The sequence below is a fragment of the Lathamus discolor genome, chromosome 3 (genome assembly GCF_037157495.1).
Source record: "Lathamus discolor isolate bLatDis1 chromosome 3, bLatDis1.hap1, whole genome shotgun sequence".
NCBI lineage: Eukaryota > Metazoa > Chordata > Aves > Psittaciformes > Psittacidae > Lathamus > Lathamus discolor.
In genome coordinates this window covers 77,016,446-77,036,106 of record NC_088886.1, presented here as the reverse complement: position 1 = coordinate 77,036,106, position 19,661 = coordinate 77,016,446, and the positions used below count along the sequence as shown (strand labels likewise).

The 19,661-nt window shown below is 36.0% G+C and overlaps 1 protein-coding gene across 1 annotated transcript in view; it reads left to right on the top strand.

Moving 5' to 3' along the window:
• The window catches only part of HIBCH (3-hydroxyisobutyryl-CoA hydrolase), a 47,589-nt gene that overhangs the window by 18,732 nt on the left and 9,196 nt on the right, over positions 1–19,661 (top strand). The window contains exons 7-11 of the mRNA XM_065669930.1: positions 7,175–7,253; positions 12,115–12,260; positions 13,172–13,258; positions 15,237–15,295; positions 16,049–16,130. Coding sequence (XP_065526002.1) covers positions 7,175–7,253; positions 12,115–12,260; positions 13,172–13,258; positions 15,237–15,295; positions 16,049–16,130 — 453 coding nt within the window. The remainder of the gene's footprint in view (positions 1–7,174; positions 7,254–12,114; positions 12,261–13,171; positions 13,259–15,236; positions 15,296–16,048; positions 16,131–19,661) is intronic.

Below are 19,661 nucleotides of genomic sequence, written 5' to 3'. Positions count from 1 at the left end.
ACACCAAGAAAAGAAAGGCTGACTTCCTGAACATACATTGTACGGATGCTGGTATTGTGCAATCATACTGCACTTAGTATTTTAGAATTACAGAATGTTTGCATTCCTGTTCAATGTAATGACATGTAGATTGTATCATAGAGCAAGCACCACTTGTCTACTCCGAGACTGAAGCTGAAGCTTTAAGCTGCACTTTTCTAGATAATTACTACTTTTTTTTTTCCTGAAACCTTTGTATGTTTAAAGGAGGTTTTATTTGTGTCTTCATGGAAAGCTTTCCTACCTCTGCTGTTGACAGTCATTGAAGAGGTTTTTGCAATCTTCTGCACAGATTTGTTCTTTCCATTTAACACCGGACTCTCTCTTGCTAAAAGTTCTACTATTCTTCTCTATTTTTAGGCCTTCGTCTAGATGCGTAGTCTCATATTGAGAGGTCTCTCATTATTTCACTTTTCTTCCCTTTATTATAGATCAAGAAAAAAAGTTCTGAAGAGAATTATCTTTGCTTGCTTCTCCATCATTTCATATTTCTATTTTTTTCACATTTCCAGAAGAATTTGAATGCTTACTTTCTCCTTCAGTTAGTGTTAATGTCTTATACTTTGTAAGCACTTTTTCCTGAGAAACTGAATGTCATTATGAAATCCCCTTAATTCTCTCCTGTCATCCCAAAAAAAACTGTGCCCCTGTTTAAAAAAAGTTGTGTTGCATGGGCCTATTTAAGAACAAGAAGTGTTTCTGTAATTTTAAGATAAAACTTAGTTATCTAGTTATGCATTGATGCAAGTTGCTGAAACAGGTTCCCTCCCACATCTCTGCCCTCCCTCCAGACATCAAGATGTGTCAAGTTGGACATACAAATTTCATGCAGTAGCTACATTTTTAGGTGATAGAGAAGACCAAAGGAAATAAGCTTGTCTTCCAGGATTTTATAAGTAATAAAAAAAGCCCATAGTATCTTTTTCTGAACATACATGGCCAGTATAGGGAAAGACTGGAGAACAGCACTGGGGGGAAAAGAATGCTGTCAAATTTAACACTAGAAAAAGTTTCATTTGCTAGTAATTAATTACTTTTGTTGTAGACTGTCTATTTTATGAACACAAGACTTCTGTGGCAGCAGAAGTCTTGTGTTCATAAAAAGTTCTGCTTCCTGCCACATGAGTGTTTTCTAACAGACATAGCTGACTTGATGCCAGGAAGTTTTGTAGGCTTACTAAATGTAAGTCTTAGAAAATAATACATAGTAGTGAGAAAGAATCAAAGAAAACAGTTTTAATTCTGGAAATAAGTTATTCCTGAAAATTCTGAATAATCAGAAGGAATTCTTTGTAGAAGTTACTATGTTTGCGTCATAGTCGTGGAGCTGCAGTGTCATTGCGCGAGACTGGACCATGAGACCACACTGTTCAACCTGCCGCTTTTTGTCTTGGAGGAGGCAATGTACTTTGCCAGGGAGGATATGAAACTGCAGGCACTCAAATCCTGCTGTGGAACCATAGGTTTAACTGCCACCACAGCATCTGTATGGGCTGCCATGTGGGATTGCACACTAGTATGGGTGCTCACCAGCAGAAGACTAGATCAGTCCTTGCAAGATTAAACAGGGGAAAAAACATGGGTATTGCAGCTAACCACCCTAATAAAAACAGTTTGAAACCATTCGTAAGCTTTTGCTGGTAGCAGAAAAATCAAAAGAGGGCTTTTAAAAATTCAGTCTAAATTCTGTGGATAATGACACTTGTAGCAGCATTGGTGCACAGAATGGCCTATGTGTTTTTTCCCCCCAAATTTCACTGTAAGAAGAACCCAACCTAAATTATTACTGTTAATGTAGTTGGATCAAATTTGTTTAAATAATTAGAGGTCAGAGTAACACAACTGACACATCAGATACGATTATAGATAATCCATCTGCATTCAAATGGTTGTGCCTCTATTTCTGTAGGAATTTGGACTGAGAATCTCTAATACATAATCAGGATGTGTAAATTAATATATTTATGTTACATTAATAGTTTATGTTTTAAAATACCACACTAAGTGATTGAAAAGTTTACAAAAAACCTATTTTAATGATATTTTTAAAATACTTGTATAAAGTTGATTTATGTGTCATCAGCCAAAGAAAGCGATATTCCTGGTCCAGACTGATCTGTTGTGCTGCATTGCTTTCATTCACTAGGTCATCTTGTCTGTTAGTATCTACAGATAAAAATGGATTATACTCTTTGGAGTAGTCCATAACATTAATGATGAACAGAGATTAATTCTGATTCAGTTTAAGCCTTGCTGTGTCTGGATGCAGGTGGTAATGCTCTTACATCAGTAATTTTTGACCTAACACAGCTATAAGCTCCTCCTGCTTCCTGAATCAATTCCACTCACTTTGCCAACTAATGCTTTTGAAAACATTTTTGCTGCACCTTAGCTATTTCTGCACATCTGTATTCAGATGTGTTTGTTGTGTTATGCTCAGTTTGTTTGTTGATTGCCACATTTCTTGTGGCACTGGCCCTGCCAGGAACTGTATTTTACTGCAGTTCAAAATGAATGTTAGCATTGAATGTGAACTGTTACATTCAGCGTTTTCAATTCAGTCAGGATTTTCACAATGTTAATATTGATATTATCATAAAGTTGTTTGCTTTCAAGGCTAAACATTCTTTACCAGCCTAGTGAAGATGATACAAACAGCATTCTGGAAGGCCTTTTCTGTTTGTATTTCTTTTATTCTGTTACTTATGCTTTAGTGCTTCCTCTGCAGTCTGAGTTAGATTATTTAGTAAGTAGACAAGTGCTATTTATGGTTTTGCTATGACACAGTTCTCCTTTTCTGTATGTGAGCAGAAGTTTACATGTGTAATTCAGGAAGGGCTTATTTATTTTGCTCTGTTGTGGTAGCCCTTAATTTCTTAAGTTCCTTAGACATGATGAGTTCTCTTATTTACTACTATGGGTCATTCTCAATTTAAGATAATGGAGCCTTATGGCTATGACTTAAGACTTACGACTTTTAAGATTTATAGTATCTGTATTCCATTTTTCCATCTATGAGTAACTTGCACCTTGTTTTTCATTAGGAAAATACTTTTAATAAGGTTCTGTATTCATCATGAGACAAAAAATGGAAATAATTTTCTATATGCAATGGAATAATTTTCTATATGCAGTCACATAATGACTTTTAAAATACAGCATTGAGTAGGAAATCGTGTACAGGAAGTAAAATTCACATACTCTGGTTGTTTTAGAAGCTTGTTGAGAAATTCAGACCAAACTGCCTGTAATATTATGTTCCTCCTTGAGGACATCTAGCAGTCAGGTTGTAACACACTGCTTTTAAGATTAGTATCCATGTAGTAATAAATCTGTAATTTGTAACCAAATGCCTTCCTAGACAATCTATCGCCAGTAATATATTGTCAGACCACTATTCCTGCTTTTACCTGATTTTGATAAATTCTTATATAAACCCTGCAAAAAGATTATTTCAATTGATTGCTTGTTAATTTCTCAACTCCGTAACTTCTACTCGCATTAAGTATCCTTTACAAAATTCAAACATTCAGCTACCAGCGGAAAATAAAGTGTCATGCCAGTAATAATTTAAACTGTCTGGATTAAAAACCAAGCCTTGATACACCATAGGAATCAATTATCTTGGTAAAGTCTGAAGGAAGACATTAGTTTTAGTATATATTTTAAGATCACGAAAGGTAAGACAGTGACAGTGCGGGATACAGGGTATTTTAATAAAGACATTACAGCATCAAAACTTGCATATGTAAATATGGGGAGTATTTGGTGAAGTGAACACAGCAGGTATTTGAATAGTGTGCCAAGGGCCTCCTAGGTGGGATTCTATCTGGATAAGATTCCATTTAAATTAAAGAAGAACGTAAAATTACATAATCCAGAAGTGGAGAAGGCATTTAGACTTCTGATCGGAAGAGTTTGTTCTTTACATGGGATGCTATTAAACTAATAAGCATCTGTCCTTTGTATTAGATGGTGAAGGCTAAACACATGCAGGTTAAAAAAAAAATTTGGGAAGTTGCTAATAAACATATGAAAAGCATATGATCACCAGTTTAACTGAGGTTTGTATCCCCAAATCATTTACTCGTTTTTTTCACCTAATTTTATCTTAATGTGGGATTGTTTAGAAATGATATTCAGAGAAGTCGGGATGTATTTGTACCATTTTCTGTATAGTGGGTAAGAAGAAAAATAAAGTTTTATTCTTTTAGATATGCATCTAAAATTATGGTTTTATCTAAACTATAAAACTGAAAGCTATCCAGAAAACAAATCCTATTAGGGCTTACACAGTTGAAAAAGTGAAATCTGATTAAATTACTTCTCTCAAAAGAAAATTACCTCTTTCAACATTTTATTATTAAAACTCTATTTTTATTATTGTAAAATGAACAATCTTGGAAGAGAAGTTTTCTTCATGGGGTTCACACTTTACTCTTTGTTACTTAATACTCAAGCTGAAAATTTGAGTCTCTATGTAAACTTCCAGTCATCTAGAAAATAGCCAGGAAAAATGCTTTATGATAGATAATATTTGTATTCTTAGTTAAGGGATTAGAAAAAATTAAAGCATTGGAAAGAGCAAAATGGGTAGTTTTTTTTTATTGTGTTATCTTTATAACAAGGTCATCATTATTGCTGAACATGCATAACAGCAGGCGTTACCAAATGCAGTGAAAATACGCTGTTATGCTATGAAAAAAAGTCACATTCCCATTTCATTTAAGAGTTCTCAAGCTGTTTTAGGAGTGAATGTAGCTTTATGTTTGCAAGAGAACTGAGGACAGGGCCCTTGCCTTTGCCCCTGCTCAGATGAGATCTACAGCATCTCACCAGTCCTCAAGTGAAAGGGCTGAAGGACAGATAAGTGATGAGGCACAGGTTGTACCCTTTTCAAATAAGATTGCAATTTTTTGCTCAAATCACATTTGCCTCCTTGAAACAGCAGTACTTCATGTGTGTAGATTTGGCTTAGTCTGTGGATATAAAATCAAGTATGATAACCAGTTATCTTAAGTTACAATTTCTCAGAAAATTAGACTGGAATCTTAAAAACTTCAAACATCTATATTAAAACCCTGGACTGGCAGATATTTTTTTACAGAAAAAAATTGAAGATGTTTCCAAATTTAGTCATGTATCACCCTGACGAGGCAGTAACAATTTCTTGCTGGGCAGAATCGTAAGAGAGGCCAGGGAAGAATGCATGAGACTGGTGTGAGGAGTTGGGTATGATTTTTATTGAGATAACTTCTCAAAATTTTAATGTAAAACCACCCAAAGATCTCTGTAGATAAGCAGAAAGATGTTCTACTCTCTCCTCAAAAGCCTATCAAATACATAATGCTGGTCCAAACAAGTATCACCCAATTAATTACACTGGTTTTGTTGAAAAGTACAAAACACTATGAAGACTACCACCCTTACTTGGATAAAATGACATTTTTCTAGTATCTGAGCAATTACAAATGCTACTGTCCTGGGTTCAGCAGTAGCAGTCATTTTTCTCCATCTTAGTAGGTGGTGCAGTGCTGTGGTTTTGACTTTCAGCCTGGGAACAGTGCTGATAACACCGATGTTTTTAGTTGTTGCTAAGTCATGTTTACTCTGACCAAGGACTTTCTTGAGTCTCATGGTCTGCCAGAGAGGAGAGGAAGCTGGGAGGAATCAGAGACAGGACACCTGACCCAAACTAGCCAAAGAGGTATTCCATACCACAGCACGTCATGCCCACTATATAAACTGGGGGCAGTTATCTGAAAAGGCTACATCACTCCTGGGTTGGGCTGGGTATCGGTCTGCGGGTGGTGAGCGGTTATATTCTCTTCCCTTGTATTTCCCTTATCATTGGTGGTAGCAGCAGTGGTTTGTGTTATACCTTAGTTACCTGACTGTTCTTGTCTCAACCTGTGGGAGTTACATTCTTTCAGTTCTCCTGGCCATCCATCCAGGAGCTGGGGGAGGAAGGGGCGGGGAGTGAGTGAACAGCTGCATGGTTTCTGAGTGACAGGCTGGGCTTAAACCACGATTGATCTAATACACCTTCATTAGACACTGACTTCTTTTCGTAAATGATATTTAACATGTCTTAGTCTTAATACTAAAATTGGATGGATAGAAGGGCTAAGCAAAGGGAAATTTAATGGGGAGGAAAGAAAGTAAGCTGGAATAGTGGAAAGGAAGAGAGAGAGAATATTTGTATGAAGAAACTTCTTGAGAAATACTCAGTAGGGGGTTTTGTCTCCAAGTAGGATACGAACAACATTTCCGTGCACATGTATCAGATAGATAAACTTTTGAGAAGTGAGACTCCTTTGTAGTTGTGCTAAGTAACCCAAATCCTTTTGGATTACTTCAAATATTATTGCTAAATAATAGTAACTTCATCAGATAACCATTTTTCTTCAGATTGTCAGTTTGCCTCTTGAACATTTATCTAAAATTAAGCTTGTGTGAACTGAAAATATATGTTTTTATTGTGCCTTGCTGCTGCTCACTGTCTAATCAGAAAATACGTGATAGATAACACCAGGAGCTCTTCTGGTCTCGAAGGAAATAACTCATCAGGAAGGACTGCTAGAGAAGAGGGCTAAATACTAGGTATTGGATACTAGCTCTATTTCTGCTTTGGAAAACAAAAGGCCCCAGGTTAAATAAGTGACTTTCTAACCTCATACTTTGAATTTTAATCAGTAATGGTGAAGGCTTTTGCTGCTTAAAATATTTCTGTACTGATAGAGTAGGTAATTATTGCATTATAAGAATAGTTAATTGTTATTTCTCTTTAAAGTATTATAATTGAAACTTTGTGCAATTCATATATATTCCAAAAGTAGTGGGTGGGTTTTGTTGGTGAAGTATGAGCAAAAATTACAGATGGGGTAATGTTTGAAAAGGGTGATGACAATTTTTTAAAGCATAGAATGCCATTTCAGCCAAAGCATAAAGGTAATCTGATGCTTTATTAGCATTTGAACCATAAAAGGACTTTTAATATTTTGTTGAGATGTGTGTAGTAAATCAAATATTTGATTATAGAGCAAAGGAAGAAGTGTGCTGCATGGGATTACAGTTATGATTATTTTTACTGATCATTTTATAACTGTGTCCTTTGCTTGTGCTCCATGCATAGGGAGTTGGCCTTTCAGTTCACGGACATTTCCGAGTTGCTACAGAAAAGACAGTTTTTGCAATGCCAGAAACAGCAATAGGTAAGTATTTTAACAGATTATGACTTGCTAACGTGTTTAAAGTTTCGCTGTTTGTGTAATGAGAATGAAATGAAAACAGTTGGGGTAATGAAAGAATTTTGAAAAGGTATTGGAGGTGACCACGTTTGGAAAGTATTTTCTATTAAATTAGTAGCAACTTATCTATGTTCAGGCAAGCTGATCTTGAGGCTCTTAAACCTGGGGCTTACTTTCTAGACAACTTGAAGACTGTCAGGATACAGTCTGTAAAAAATGGAAGTAGATCTGAGGAGCTAAGTCTTTGCTACAGATGTAGGCAGAGGAAGTCTGAAGATCCCAGTGCAAGCATGTCAGCTCTACATTTGGAATTCAGTGTGAGTCAAACTCACTGTACTACAAGCTGATCTGCAATGTAAATGCGACAGATTTTGAAATTCTAGCTTTTCTTGTAGGTTATTAATGTAAGCCCATTACAGTTGCATACAGATTGTGTCTAGGCGAGATTGCAGTGTCATCTGTTTTAATAGCAACATGTACTTTGTGTTTCCTAATGTTTGATTCTACAACTTCTTTGTCAGCTGAGATGTACAAAATAAAATGTGTCTGAGAGCTATATGAAGATGGTGTTATGGCTCAAGAAAAATCAGTCAGATTACAGTGAAATCATTGTGAAATCATTCACATTTTCCTTCAAGACAATCCTGGCACCAACAGGGTATCCACATTGAACTATTACAGTCTGGCATATACACTCTATTAATGCTTTCATCAATGTTGAAGTCCCTTTTACCTGCTTATCAACAGTGCTTATGAAGAGTTCTCAAAGCCTGTAACCTATCCTGCATTTCTCTGCAAAATTTTTAGTTTCTGTGTCTTTCCAAAGCAAGGCAGCTGAAAAATGATTGCAGTTGTTATCTTTATGTCCTCAAGCAGGAGAATGAGAATAGTCTGAAATATGTGGCCCTGTTCAAAAAATTTTTGAGAGCATAGAATTACCTGGTGGTTATACGGCTTAAATGGCACCAGACATGGGGATGCTATTAGGTTTAGCCTTAGTTTCATCTCAAGGAATTAATTGTAAGAAGTAGTGATCATTATATCAGGACTAAGTTGTAACATTCTGCTTTTGTTGAGAGTATTTTAAGTACAGTAATGTCATTACAGCTAATGTTAAAATGCATGCTTAGCTGATAGGATTTTTGTAGTGTGCCCTGTTAGTAATGCTTAAAAGGTCTAGCATTTTTCATATTTTTAAAAGGAGTTTTACGTATTACCTAATGTTTATTGCTATCCAGCCTGTATGAAACATTTCACAAGACATATTCTGAAATTCTTAAGATATTGAGCTGTGTCAAGTCAAAACATAATAACCCCCCAAATATAAGCAAGCTCACTATCATTTTAACTCCTGCAAAAAATAGTAGAGCAGTTCCTGCTAGCTATAATTTCTCTGATCAGATAAATTTGGGATGAGAAAAATAAGAACTTTTGAAGCCCTTCAAATATTTTTCTTTCCTGAAGGACAACATAGTAAACTAAATAGCTCCAGCACTAATACAACATGGATTTGCTAAACTCCTGAAGTTTATAATCAGTTGTTGTATGATAAAACCATTTGAAGGAAACAATGTGGGTTTATTTGTTTTTTAAACTAAACAGAGAGGTTCTTTGGCATATGAAATTATTCTAATAACAAAAGATACCTCCTTTGCTTTCTTTTTCAAAGGTAAAGATGTGAGTAGTATTATATTAAAAAAATATTTATATATATTTCTTGTGTTGCCAAGGGCTTACTCTAAAACAGACCATGAAGACATGTAAGTGAAAAGCTTAAAACTTGCTTAGGAAAGAAAGTAATTGAAAGCCTTTTAGGATCAATTAGAAATAAAACCACTGAAGGCTGTCTGGGTTTAAAGGCTTAGCTGTTTTGATTTCTGTGGTGTATGTTTGAAGTGTCTAGCTGCCTAGATATTGTATTAATTGATTTTTTTCGTATGTTCACTTGTTTCAGTAGGCATTACACCTTTTCTGTGAAATGAAAACAAACCATTCATTCAGCTGCTACATTTTCACACAATTGGTCTGCATTTATACACCACCATAAATAAAAGGATATAGATAGATATGCCACTTTGCAAATAGAAACAAAAGGCAACTCTAGGTTGCAGGATTTTGACATAGATAAAATAAAGCACTGTAAAGCAGCCTAGATGTAGGAGGGTGTGGAAAAAACACTGGTGAGGAGAACAGAAGATGAAAGTATACATTGTAGGAGATAGGCTTTAAAATGATGTTATAATAAGAGTGGACACTTTCTTGTAGATCCCTCTTAAGGTTTTAGCTTTCTATGAGTTATTTACTAATAAATCTCCAACCATCTCTGCAAGATAAGGTAGGAGAATGTAGGAGCGCTACCTTTATCTTCTACTTAGCAACTGCAGAGCTTCACATTTGGTATTACAGTTATATCTGTCTCAGAGTACAGACTGCAAGTCAGCATTACAGGCATAGGCTTTTAGCCTCATCAGCCCAGCAGACATTCATTTCTTCTCTTATTTAAGTAGGGATTTGAGAAATGATTGGTAAATGCTATCAAAAGGAAAAAAAATCAAGTATATGGAATATGTTATGAAAAACCGAGTAGCAAGCAGAAATGTATGGGAAGCATTATTGACAGAATTGAGAGGAATATGTAGAACAGGGACAAGAGAAGTAAAATTATAAGAAAGGTATACAGGGACCTCGAAAAGGATACAGTAGAAGCTATAGGGCACTATGTTTATACAGCTAAGTAAGTGTAAAGTGGATTAGTTACACCTTCACTTATTTTGCTTGTAAATTCCTTAATAATTAAAAGAAACTTTCATTCAGTTTAGTTTTATTTGCCCCTAAAGTAGCTTAAGGTAATCAGCTTAAGTTGCTGCAGAGCTTATTTAAAACTAATTTCCCTGTGTATAGCCATGTAGGAGGGCCCTGGAGATCCCAGTAGGAAGATGGCTTTTCCTCTGGAAACTTACTGGAGCATGGTGAGAATAGTACTTCAGCAACAGTATTTTAATTGCAGTAAAGAGGAAAAGGCTGTTGCAGTCCTGATGAATGGGGAGAATAATGTAATTGCCTTTTTATTTTGGAGGGCATTTATAAGTTTGGTTTTGAAATGAGGATCTTTTTTTTTTTTTCAGTAGTAGGATATCCAAGGGGAGACAGATGAATAGAAACATAAAACCAAATTACGGTCTTGGCATCAGTATTCTTGATATGATGCCTCAAACTGAGACAGTAAAATGCGGAGCAGACTATTCGGAAAGTGAGTACAGATGGAGAATATAGGTGATGAATTGGGGTTTTAGGGCTTTTAAAGGACAAGACATTCATCATTTTAGAACAGCTGTATGTCTCAGTTGCGTGTGGTATGAGGAATAAATCAGTTAATGGCAGCACGCTTATCAGCGGGAACAGGAACAGAATACTACAACTAATAGGAAGTGGAGCCTAAAAACAACTTGGTGATGTATTAGAGGCAGCAGAACTAAGGGAGGACAAAGAGGGAACCAGGGGGGGAGCTGAGAGATGGGTGAGGACCTAAGGCAGTGATAAACTTTAAAGAGAAGCTGTCTGAAAGAGACCTCTGCTTGTTTCCATCCAAGGGGGAGGAATATTCAGGGACCACTGATTTCCCTCATCTTAAAATACTTGTTGTAGGGTCTTTCTGTAGTACATGCATTGACTTTTTTCTCTTGTGACAGAAAGCAGTTACTTGTGAGTGAAAATTTACACCTTCCATCAGAACCCCATTTAAAGTCCTTATGTACATCTTAATTTTCTCAGTTAATATCTCTGCTTTGGAAAGTGTTTTCTGAGTTTCTTACTGATCACTTGTATTCTTTTTCATTTATGTCTCATTTATTCTCTCATAGTGAAAAACACACCACTGCACTTAATTTCCTCAAAAGACTTTCAGTTTCATGAATTCACTGTCAGTGATTATTTCCAAGTAGTAACTGGACAGTGCTTCTTTCCATTTCAATTTCTGATACTGATACAGCTAAGCTTAAGTTTCCTTAAGTTTGTTAAAATTTACAAGAAGTGGTTGGCTTCATTTTATAGGCTGTTATTGTAGATAATAGAATAAGGTAGATATTGACAGAGTGATGATTTGAAATACTTAAACTTTGATAAAAGTAATATTTTTCAATTACAACTTTTAAAAGTCTTTTAAATTTTATTCACAGGTTAAATGGTTAAGGTTACCCTATTTAAAAAGATTTAAAAAGTATGAATTTCAATCACTAAGTTGGGAAGTTTTATAATTTTTTTAAAATTGCAGGTTAGTCATAGTCCTGTCAAAGAGACAGGTTTTAGCTCAGCATCTCATGCCTCCGCCCTGAAGGCACCATGGCAATATTGTTGATCTATTAATGAATTCTCAGCCCCCAGAATTGTTCAAACTCAGCTGTGCAAGAGGCACTTTATCATTGTTTGACACTTGTCTTGTAATAAAAGATTTCAGAGAGAAAGCAGCATCATGTTTGAGTTTGCAAAAATTAGTTCATAATTCTTCTGGGTTTTGCTGAGAGCAGCCTTGGTTGTTCATGCATTTGAAAATGGCTCAAAAATTGTTGGCAAATAGAATTAACACTGTTGTTTGGTATATGTTTGTAAATTATGTGCCAATGGAGAGGTTACAATTTGGAAGGTGTTCAAGAGTTTGCTTGCGGAAAGGGTTTTGATGACAAATGTCAAACCAAGTCAAGGGGAAAGGGGTGAGAGAGCTGTGCCTAAGTCAGAGAGATGAAAGTGAGGCAAGAAGAAATAGCTACTAAGTTACATGCATGATTGGACAAGTTCTTCTCCCTTCACATTTTTGTTTTGTTTATTACAGGCCTTTTTCCTGATGTAGGTGGAGGATATTTCTTGCCAAGACTATCTGGAAAGATTGGCTACTACCTTGCACTAACAGGATTCCGGCTGAAAGGAAGAGATGTACTGAAAGCTGGCATTGCTACACATTTTGTTGAATCTGAGAAGGTAAGCTGCTAACCAGTGCTAGCAAGGGTGCAGCCTACAACCATAATGACAAGTCTGAATTGTGTAGCACACCAATATACTTTTACTAACTTGAGCATATGCAGGGGTGCAATTATATTAGCTGGGCATGAACTGTGAACGGGGATCATAAGATACTCTCAATCTGTCATTATAACACTTGCCAGCTAGTGACAGCTTTGCTTGGAAGAGGGAGCAAATGTTACTGTCTTCATGATTCCTCTGTTGAAGGTCATGATTTACTGAGCATAACTGAGGGTGCTTGGAAATTGTACAATTTAGACAACAGTGCCTGAAAGTAGAGATTATTTATACAACCACAGAGTTTTTAATCTAGGTAACACCTGTTATGTGGTCATAATTAGTCTCCTTAACAGATATCCTATGTGTTCTTACAGTGGTTGTAACAAATTATAGAAATCAGTATATTTTATAGTCAGAGTCATAATGTAATTTGCAAAGACATAAGTGAAGGAGAAACAATGACTTGCTTTCCTTCTCTGTGTAAACTCTCATGGCTGTCATTGTGCAGCTGGCTAGGTGCTATTTTGAGCATAGCATAGTTGCCAGGCTCCTGCTCTTCCCTCTCAGGCTGTTGTAGGCTGGCTTTACCTGCTACAGCTGCAGCACTGCATTGGGACTCTGCTTTGGAAACAGAGTTCTTTGCTGATCACTGCAGACATCATTAAATCCATATGGTTCAATAGTGAAAAGTGAAATCTGGCTGCTTGTGTTGTTTAGTTGGTACTTCTTTGAGATGTCTGTCGAAGTTGGGGGTGGGTTGAAGGTGTGTTTATGTCCATATATGCTATGTAGTACTGTTACCATAGCACTAGTACTCTAAGTAGTACATTTTAGTTTACTTATTTTTAATTAAGTCTTCTTTTTAATAGCTACCTGCCTTAGAGAAAGACCTGATAGCCCTGAAATCTTCTTCAACAGAAAATATTGCAGACTTACTGAACTCTTACCACTTGAAGGTAAATCTGATCAGTTACCAAAAATCAAGTAGAATTGTTAAATATATGTAAATAGGTATTCTTTTTTATCTGCAATCATTTGTTTTATGGTTAAAAAATGAGTTTACAAACTCTTCGCACTATAAAATACCAATTTGTAGCCCTAATGCCAGCAGTGGTCAAAATTAAAATTTAGAAGTCCTTCTTCACTTTTTATTCATTTTGGATACCTCTCAAATTCCTACTGTGATCATTTCACTCTCTTTCTGTGAGTGTAAGGAAGTTTCCAGCCAGGAGCGTGATGATGCAGAAAATGTATTGCTGCTTCATTTCCATCCCCCCTCCTTTATCCTTAGATTTCTAGCATGCTGTGCAGAAGGCAGAATAGATAGACACTAGCAGACTGGGAGTTGTTCATGATAGCAAGTGCAGTCTGGGGTGTTGGCCTAAAATTCAGGGATTCTGCAAACACAAATTACAGGAGTGGAACTACTGGCCTAATCCAAAGGCTGCAGAAGTTATAATGCCAGTTAATAAATGTTTCACTGCTCTCTTGGAAGTGGTGTTATATTTTCATAGCAGAAACTTTCTTTTTATAAACCTGAAGAAATGATTTTTTAGCTTGATGCAGTTGACAAATTTTAGCATTATTTTGATGCAGACCATCTGCAGTCCAGATTTGAAGCCTGAATTTAAAGAATCAAGTTGTTCCTTTAGTTTCTCAAATATTGTATATGTTTGTAAACTTGAGATAATGGAAAGACTGAATAAGCGCAGGAGTTATCAATAGGATAAGTATTACAAGAGTGCAGACAGGGAAATAGGAGTGCAGTAGGGAAAGCATCTGAAGTCTTAAAGCAGTATTTCCAATGGGAGAAGGGTCCTGTCTTCCCAGTCGACAAACCCATAGTTCTCTGTTTGATTTTGCAAGTGAATGTAACTGTATTGATAATACATAATTAGTGTTTGTATAAGGCCCATGTAATGATGGGCATGAAAAGAGTTTCGCTTTACAATAAGTTTATTCAGTGGCTATTTAGTTAACTCAATTTAGTTGAGATGTGTGATGTAATTTATTTCAAAGGAAAGGCAACTTCTGGAATCAAATCAGGATTCAATGTATTCAGTCAAACTGAGTATTACTCGCTAGTTGTTTAGCTCTGAAGTGAGCGATGTCTGCTCCTGTTTTGGCACTGCTAAGTTAATATGCTAAGATTAATTAGAAAAATAAATGGGATAATCAGTACTACTATGGGTATTAACTTATTTTGACAAAATAGAAAGCTGTGAAATAAGAGTGATTATATATTACAGTATGCTACTTTACATAATGACACTGAATGGAAAAGGAAGCAGTGTATTTTTAGTTATCAGAGCTGAAGTGACAGGGAACCTTTCTCCGTTTCAGCTGCTGTTACTGAAAAAATCTGCTTATGTCCTAAATCCCTTAATGCCAAAAGATATGAAACATTTGACAGCCTTCCCACATGAAGCCAACAGATCTATTCTACTCTATTTGTCTCACTAAAATGTTGTAGAACTACAGAGAAAATACAAGGAAGAGAAATGCAGGTTGTGTTGTTTTGCTTGTGGTAGGTTTGGTTGTTTTTTAATATACATACATGCATGCTTGTATATTTTTAATAATAATATTTAAAAACCCTCCATTTTTTAGTAGATGTTTCTACACTAGCTTTCTTAGTGTATTTGATAGAAATGTATTGGTAGAATAAACATGATTACTTGTGTTCGAGATAACCACCCAAATAGACATACATAGGAGCTCAGACCAAGCACTGCGTTGTGTTAACATCTTCAAAGCAATAAGTTCATTTATACACACTGTGAAATTGTAATTCATTAAAAATGTCAGTGTTATAAATATTAAATGTTCATTTATTATGATATATTTATAACACAAGTGATAGAAATTTTTCAGTACTGATAAGCTTTTTGGTCTAAAATAACCAAGTAAAATATGTATTTGCTTTTTCAATAGAGCAAAGCTGATCAAGAAAAGGATTTTGTACTTGATGAACATATGGAGAAGATTAACAGGTATTCATCAATCTTTGTTCTTTTTCACCTTTTGGATAGAGAGCCTGAAGTTAAATCCACTAACAGCATCAGTGTTCCACAGATAAGGTGATAGAAATGGCATTCAAGTTAGTAATTTAAAATTTTTTGTCTTTAGAGAACTTCATCTGAATCTCATAAAATATTTCACTCAGCGGTATACTAAATACTCAAGCGTATTTGCCTGATTCATACACCATTATATTAAGCAACTGCCCTGATTCACTTTAAAAGGAACATTTTTCTATAGAAATTGGATGGGCATTTAAGAGAATAATTGTTTAGTTGGACAGGGAATTATATGTAGTACATTCATGCTCATTGATATAAGGTCATTTCTATGATTGCTTGGAACTTTTGTGTTCTCAGAAAGGGGAGGAGAAATGTGTCATAAGAAGCAGCTAAAACTCTTGAAGTATGTCAGCATAGAGACAAAATATGTTGACACCGAACCAGTAGAATGGAGCTGATAGCTAAACGTTTGATGTGTTATAAAAATACAGATAAGACTGATGGCAGTAACTGAAGTTTCTGGATAAATAGAGTTTGTAAGTGAGGCTTTTTGACATGCTAGAGGTTTGTAAAGGAAGAGTTAAGTAAAACTGAACAGCAGGGAACACATTGCTAAGAAAAGCCAAGTAAGCTTGTTACTCTCTGTTCATAAGTTCTGTGTTACTAGCACTTCACAGGGAAGAGGAAGGTTGAAGCAGTTCACTCATTAACTTTTTCTTTCAGTCTTTTTTCAGGAAATAGCATGGAAGAAATTGTTAAAAATTTAAAGCAGGATGGTTCTCCTTTTGCCATTAAGCAGCTAGAGGTAACATCTATACTATTTTTGTTAGAGGTTTTAAGTGTGGTTCTGTGCTGTTATTTTCCACAGGGCTGACTTTAGTCACCTTACTAACATAACTAATACTACATAACATCTATCGGCCATTGGACTGGGATCCTCAGGTTCTCACATGTAGTCCTGTGGGCCTGTCAGTAGTTCTACTCAGACAAGAATATTCCTCTGTAGAATGTGAATACCGTCATACGTTGCATAAAATTGTCATGTAGTAAAAAAACCTAAACTCACTCCCTTTCCTTTTCCCTTCCCACGATCAGGGAGCTATTGGTGACTAAGGTTCCTTTTATAGCTTCTCATTTTATTGCCAAGGTTTGGAATAAAACAGTGCCAGAACAATGTTGTTCTTTTTCTTCCATTCCAGATATCTCATTTTGGTGAACAGCAAGCAATTTATCATAAAGGTGTTTTTTGGTCTTTTTAATGCATTTCTGAGTGTTCTAGTCACTACTTAGTCTACAGTAATACTACACACTTACTACGCACTTCAGCCTCAAAAATCAAGAAGCCGCTTTTATTCATTTATAAGTAATGTTCATATTTTCTCTTTTTCCTTTGAGGTAGCCGTATTCGAGTGCCTTGCAAAAGTTTTCCTTGGAACTAATCAAATATTACTTACAGTTGGATAGAACACGAGCATTTCTCTAACAAACACTTTGTCTTAATTTTAGTTCCAGCTTACAGAAGAAATCCTGCTCTTGTAATAAAACAACACCCATCATCTTTGGACTTTCATTTGAGCAGTGTAATATAATTTTATAGTGTAGTGTCATTAACATTAAGCATCCTATCCCAAGATTAGTTGAAGATAGCTTTTCCTAAGTTAATTTCATAGAATTTTGTGGCACTTCAAAACATAAGCAGACCTAGAGGAATATAGCCTTTAAAGGGGGTTTTGTTCAAAATACAATTCCTATTGCAAAACATGCAAGGAGTCTGAAAACACTTTGTTACTGAAATGTGTTAACTAGCTAGTTTGTTCTGCCACATTTGCTCTGGTTATCCAGACTGGCTTGACTCATTCCCTTCATCTGCAGCCCTGTAACTCAGATCTCCCCTGTAAAAAAGATGGCTTTGTTCCCAGTTGTTTAGAAGTGTATATTTGTTTTGTATTTTTAACCTAGGACTTCAAACTATGTCACCTACTTCAAGGGTATGATTGTGTAATTTTTTTACTTTAAACAAACAAAAAAGCTCTTTTGTTGCTTCTTGGTTTATTTCATGTCTTTAATAGTAATTTATAGCAGCTTTTTTCTTTCATATGATTTGAAAATGAATGACTGTCCTTGGAGTTCCTGAACAATTGTCTGTTGCCTGTTCTGTTCAAGAGATGAGTCTGTTAATAAGAATTGGTTCTGTCTGTACATAAATTTGGGGAGGGAGTCCCTAAACCCCACATTTTCTATCAGGTTCAAGGCTTATTTGTGTGAACAAGTACATAAGTTTCAGACAAGTTTCTAATAGCAAACATTCTGTGCTAAGCAGTAGGATTAAGTAAGCTTGTAGGATCAGATAACTTAATTTCTTCTGCAAAAGATCCACAAAACAGAGAAGGAAAATGCCTTTGTGGGTGAAAAAAAGTTAAAAAAGGATTCAAGTATAAATCTGGCTTTCTCCAGGAAATGTTTGCCAGTTAAACTGGAGATTGTGTTTTACTAGGGAGGCAGAACTGTAATTAAACTTAATTGTAGCTTAATTGGAGGAAGAATAGTAGCTTGCACACTGGCACTTAAGCATTTTACACCTGCAAACAGAGCACTGTCGCATTGCTCAGAGAAGCAGAGTTAAAAGAACTGGTTAGAGCAGGGAACACATAGCAAAACCATGACAGTCTGAGATTACCAGACATTATCTGTGGTAGCAGTTTGCTGACTTGTGTGAAGCAAGTAATTTTCCTCATTACGAGTAACACAGTACCAAGAGTATTTCCACGGATAGTAGTTTCCCTTATGTCACTTTATGAAACCAATATTTCATGTTAGTGTCTGGGTACAGGAACAACAGCACATTCAAATAATAAATACATAGACTGCAAAAGATTCAATAACAGCAATGTGTATGCTTATTTTCTTTATTTCCATGTATACTTCTTATGATATATATTAGTAAGCTTATGGAATAAGCCCTAATTGAAAGTCTAATACCCTAATTTGGAGGTACTCCTTGGTACAGCCACACCTTGGATGTACAGATACCTTTTAGAGTTAACAAAATGGAACTGCTAGTTCTACTATAATCCAAGGATGCTGTGGGCTGTTCTGTCTCTGGTATCCTGTTCTGTTTGATCTACAGTACTCATGCATTTTACTTTCAGAACATGTCTGCTTGGCAGGCTTTCAAATATCTGATATGTGGTTTGCATTAATAGAAGATTGTACAGATGTTAAAATTCTACTTGAGAGTGGCGTCATGACTTAAATCACATTTCAAACCCGGTTACAAATAGGTAGAAAGCTGGAATACTAACATACTTTCTGAACTCGTACTACTAACATATTTTAAAAATTGTTTACTTCATAGCATTACTTTGTTTTTATGATTTATATGAGCCAAAAAGCTTTGATCTGAGTGACAGAAGTGTCACTCCTAATTGGATGAAGTAAGCATGTGGGGTCAAAACCTGAAAAGCGTCAGTTGTTTAACTTTGTTTCTACATGATGCTTTCTGAGAACTTTTTTGGCAGGTCAGTACACCATCTGAGCACTGATACTTTGTGAGTTTATAGCCTTAATTGTTACTGAATGAATTCCAGCATAGTGTGCTGTACTGAAAATTGCAAGGTACCTTGTCCAGATCTGCTAGTCAGGTTGGGATGCAGACACTAGCTCCTGGAATCTTAAATGGGGATGCAGCAGTGGGAGAGAGAGATTACAGGTACGAAGCAGGATGGTATCTTTGTAGCACTGAACTCAAGTAAAGAAGGATTCTGAAACTCTTAACAGACAGTGTGATATATCTGTCTTTAAGCAGTTTTCCTGGGGTACTTTGGCTAGACTCTCATGTTATGTTAAAACTCATCCAGAACCAATGTTTATTGTTCAAACAAATGGTTTGTTATCTCAGAAAGTGATGGGTGTCTTCATCTATTGCAAGGAAACTGATACACTGAGCCTCTGGCAGGGCTTTGTTTTGCTGATTGTTCTGTAATTTAAAGAAGGCTTCCCTCAAGAGCCCTCAGCAGCTCAAATCAGAAACTTTAATGGGCCTTGGAGACAAAGGATGCAGCCACTATTCCAGCTGTTGATTCTTGTAAGGGACTCTATTGAGTCAGTGCCACTTAACTCAGTCACCTGCTGATAGTATCTTACTGGAATTCAGGTGTATTGCAAATTCAGCTTGTAGCTTTCAGGATCATTATGTTGAAATCAGTATGGTCTCAAAATACTGGAATAGATGTCAAATACTTCTATGAAGACTTACTTGCATTTTAGTACTCCCTACTTCAGCCTGTCCTATCTCCTTTCAGGCTTGTTCCTTAGCACCAATGCCCTCCTCTTTGTA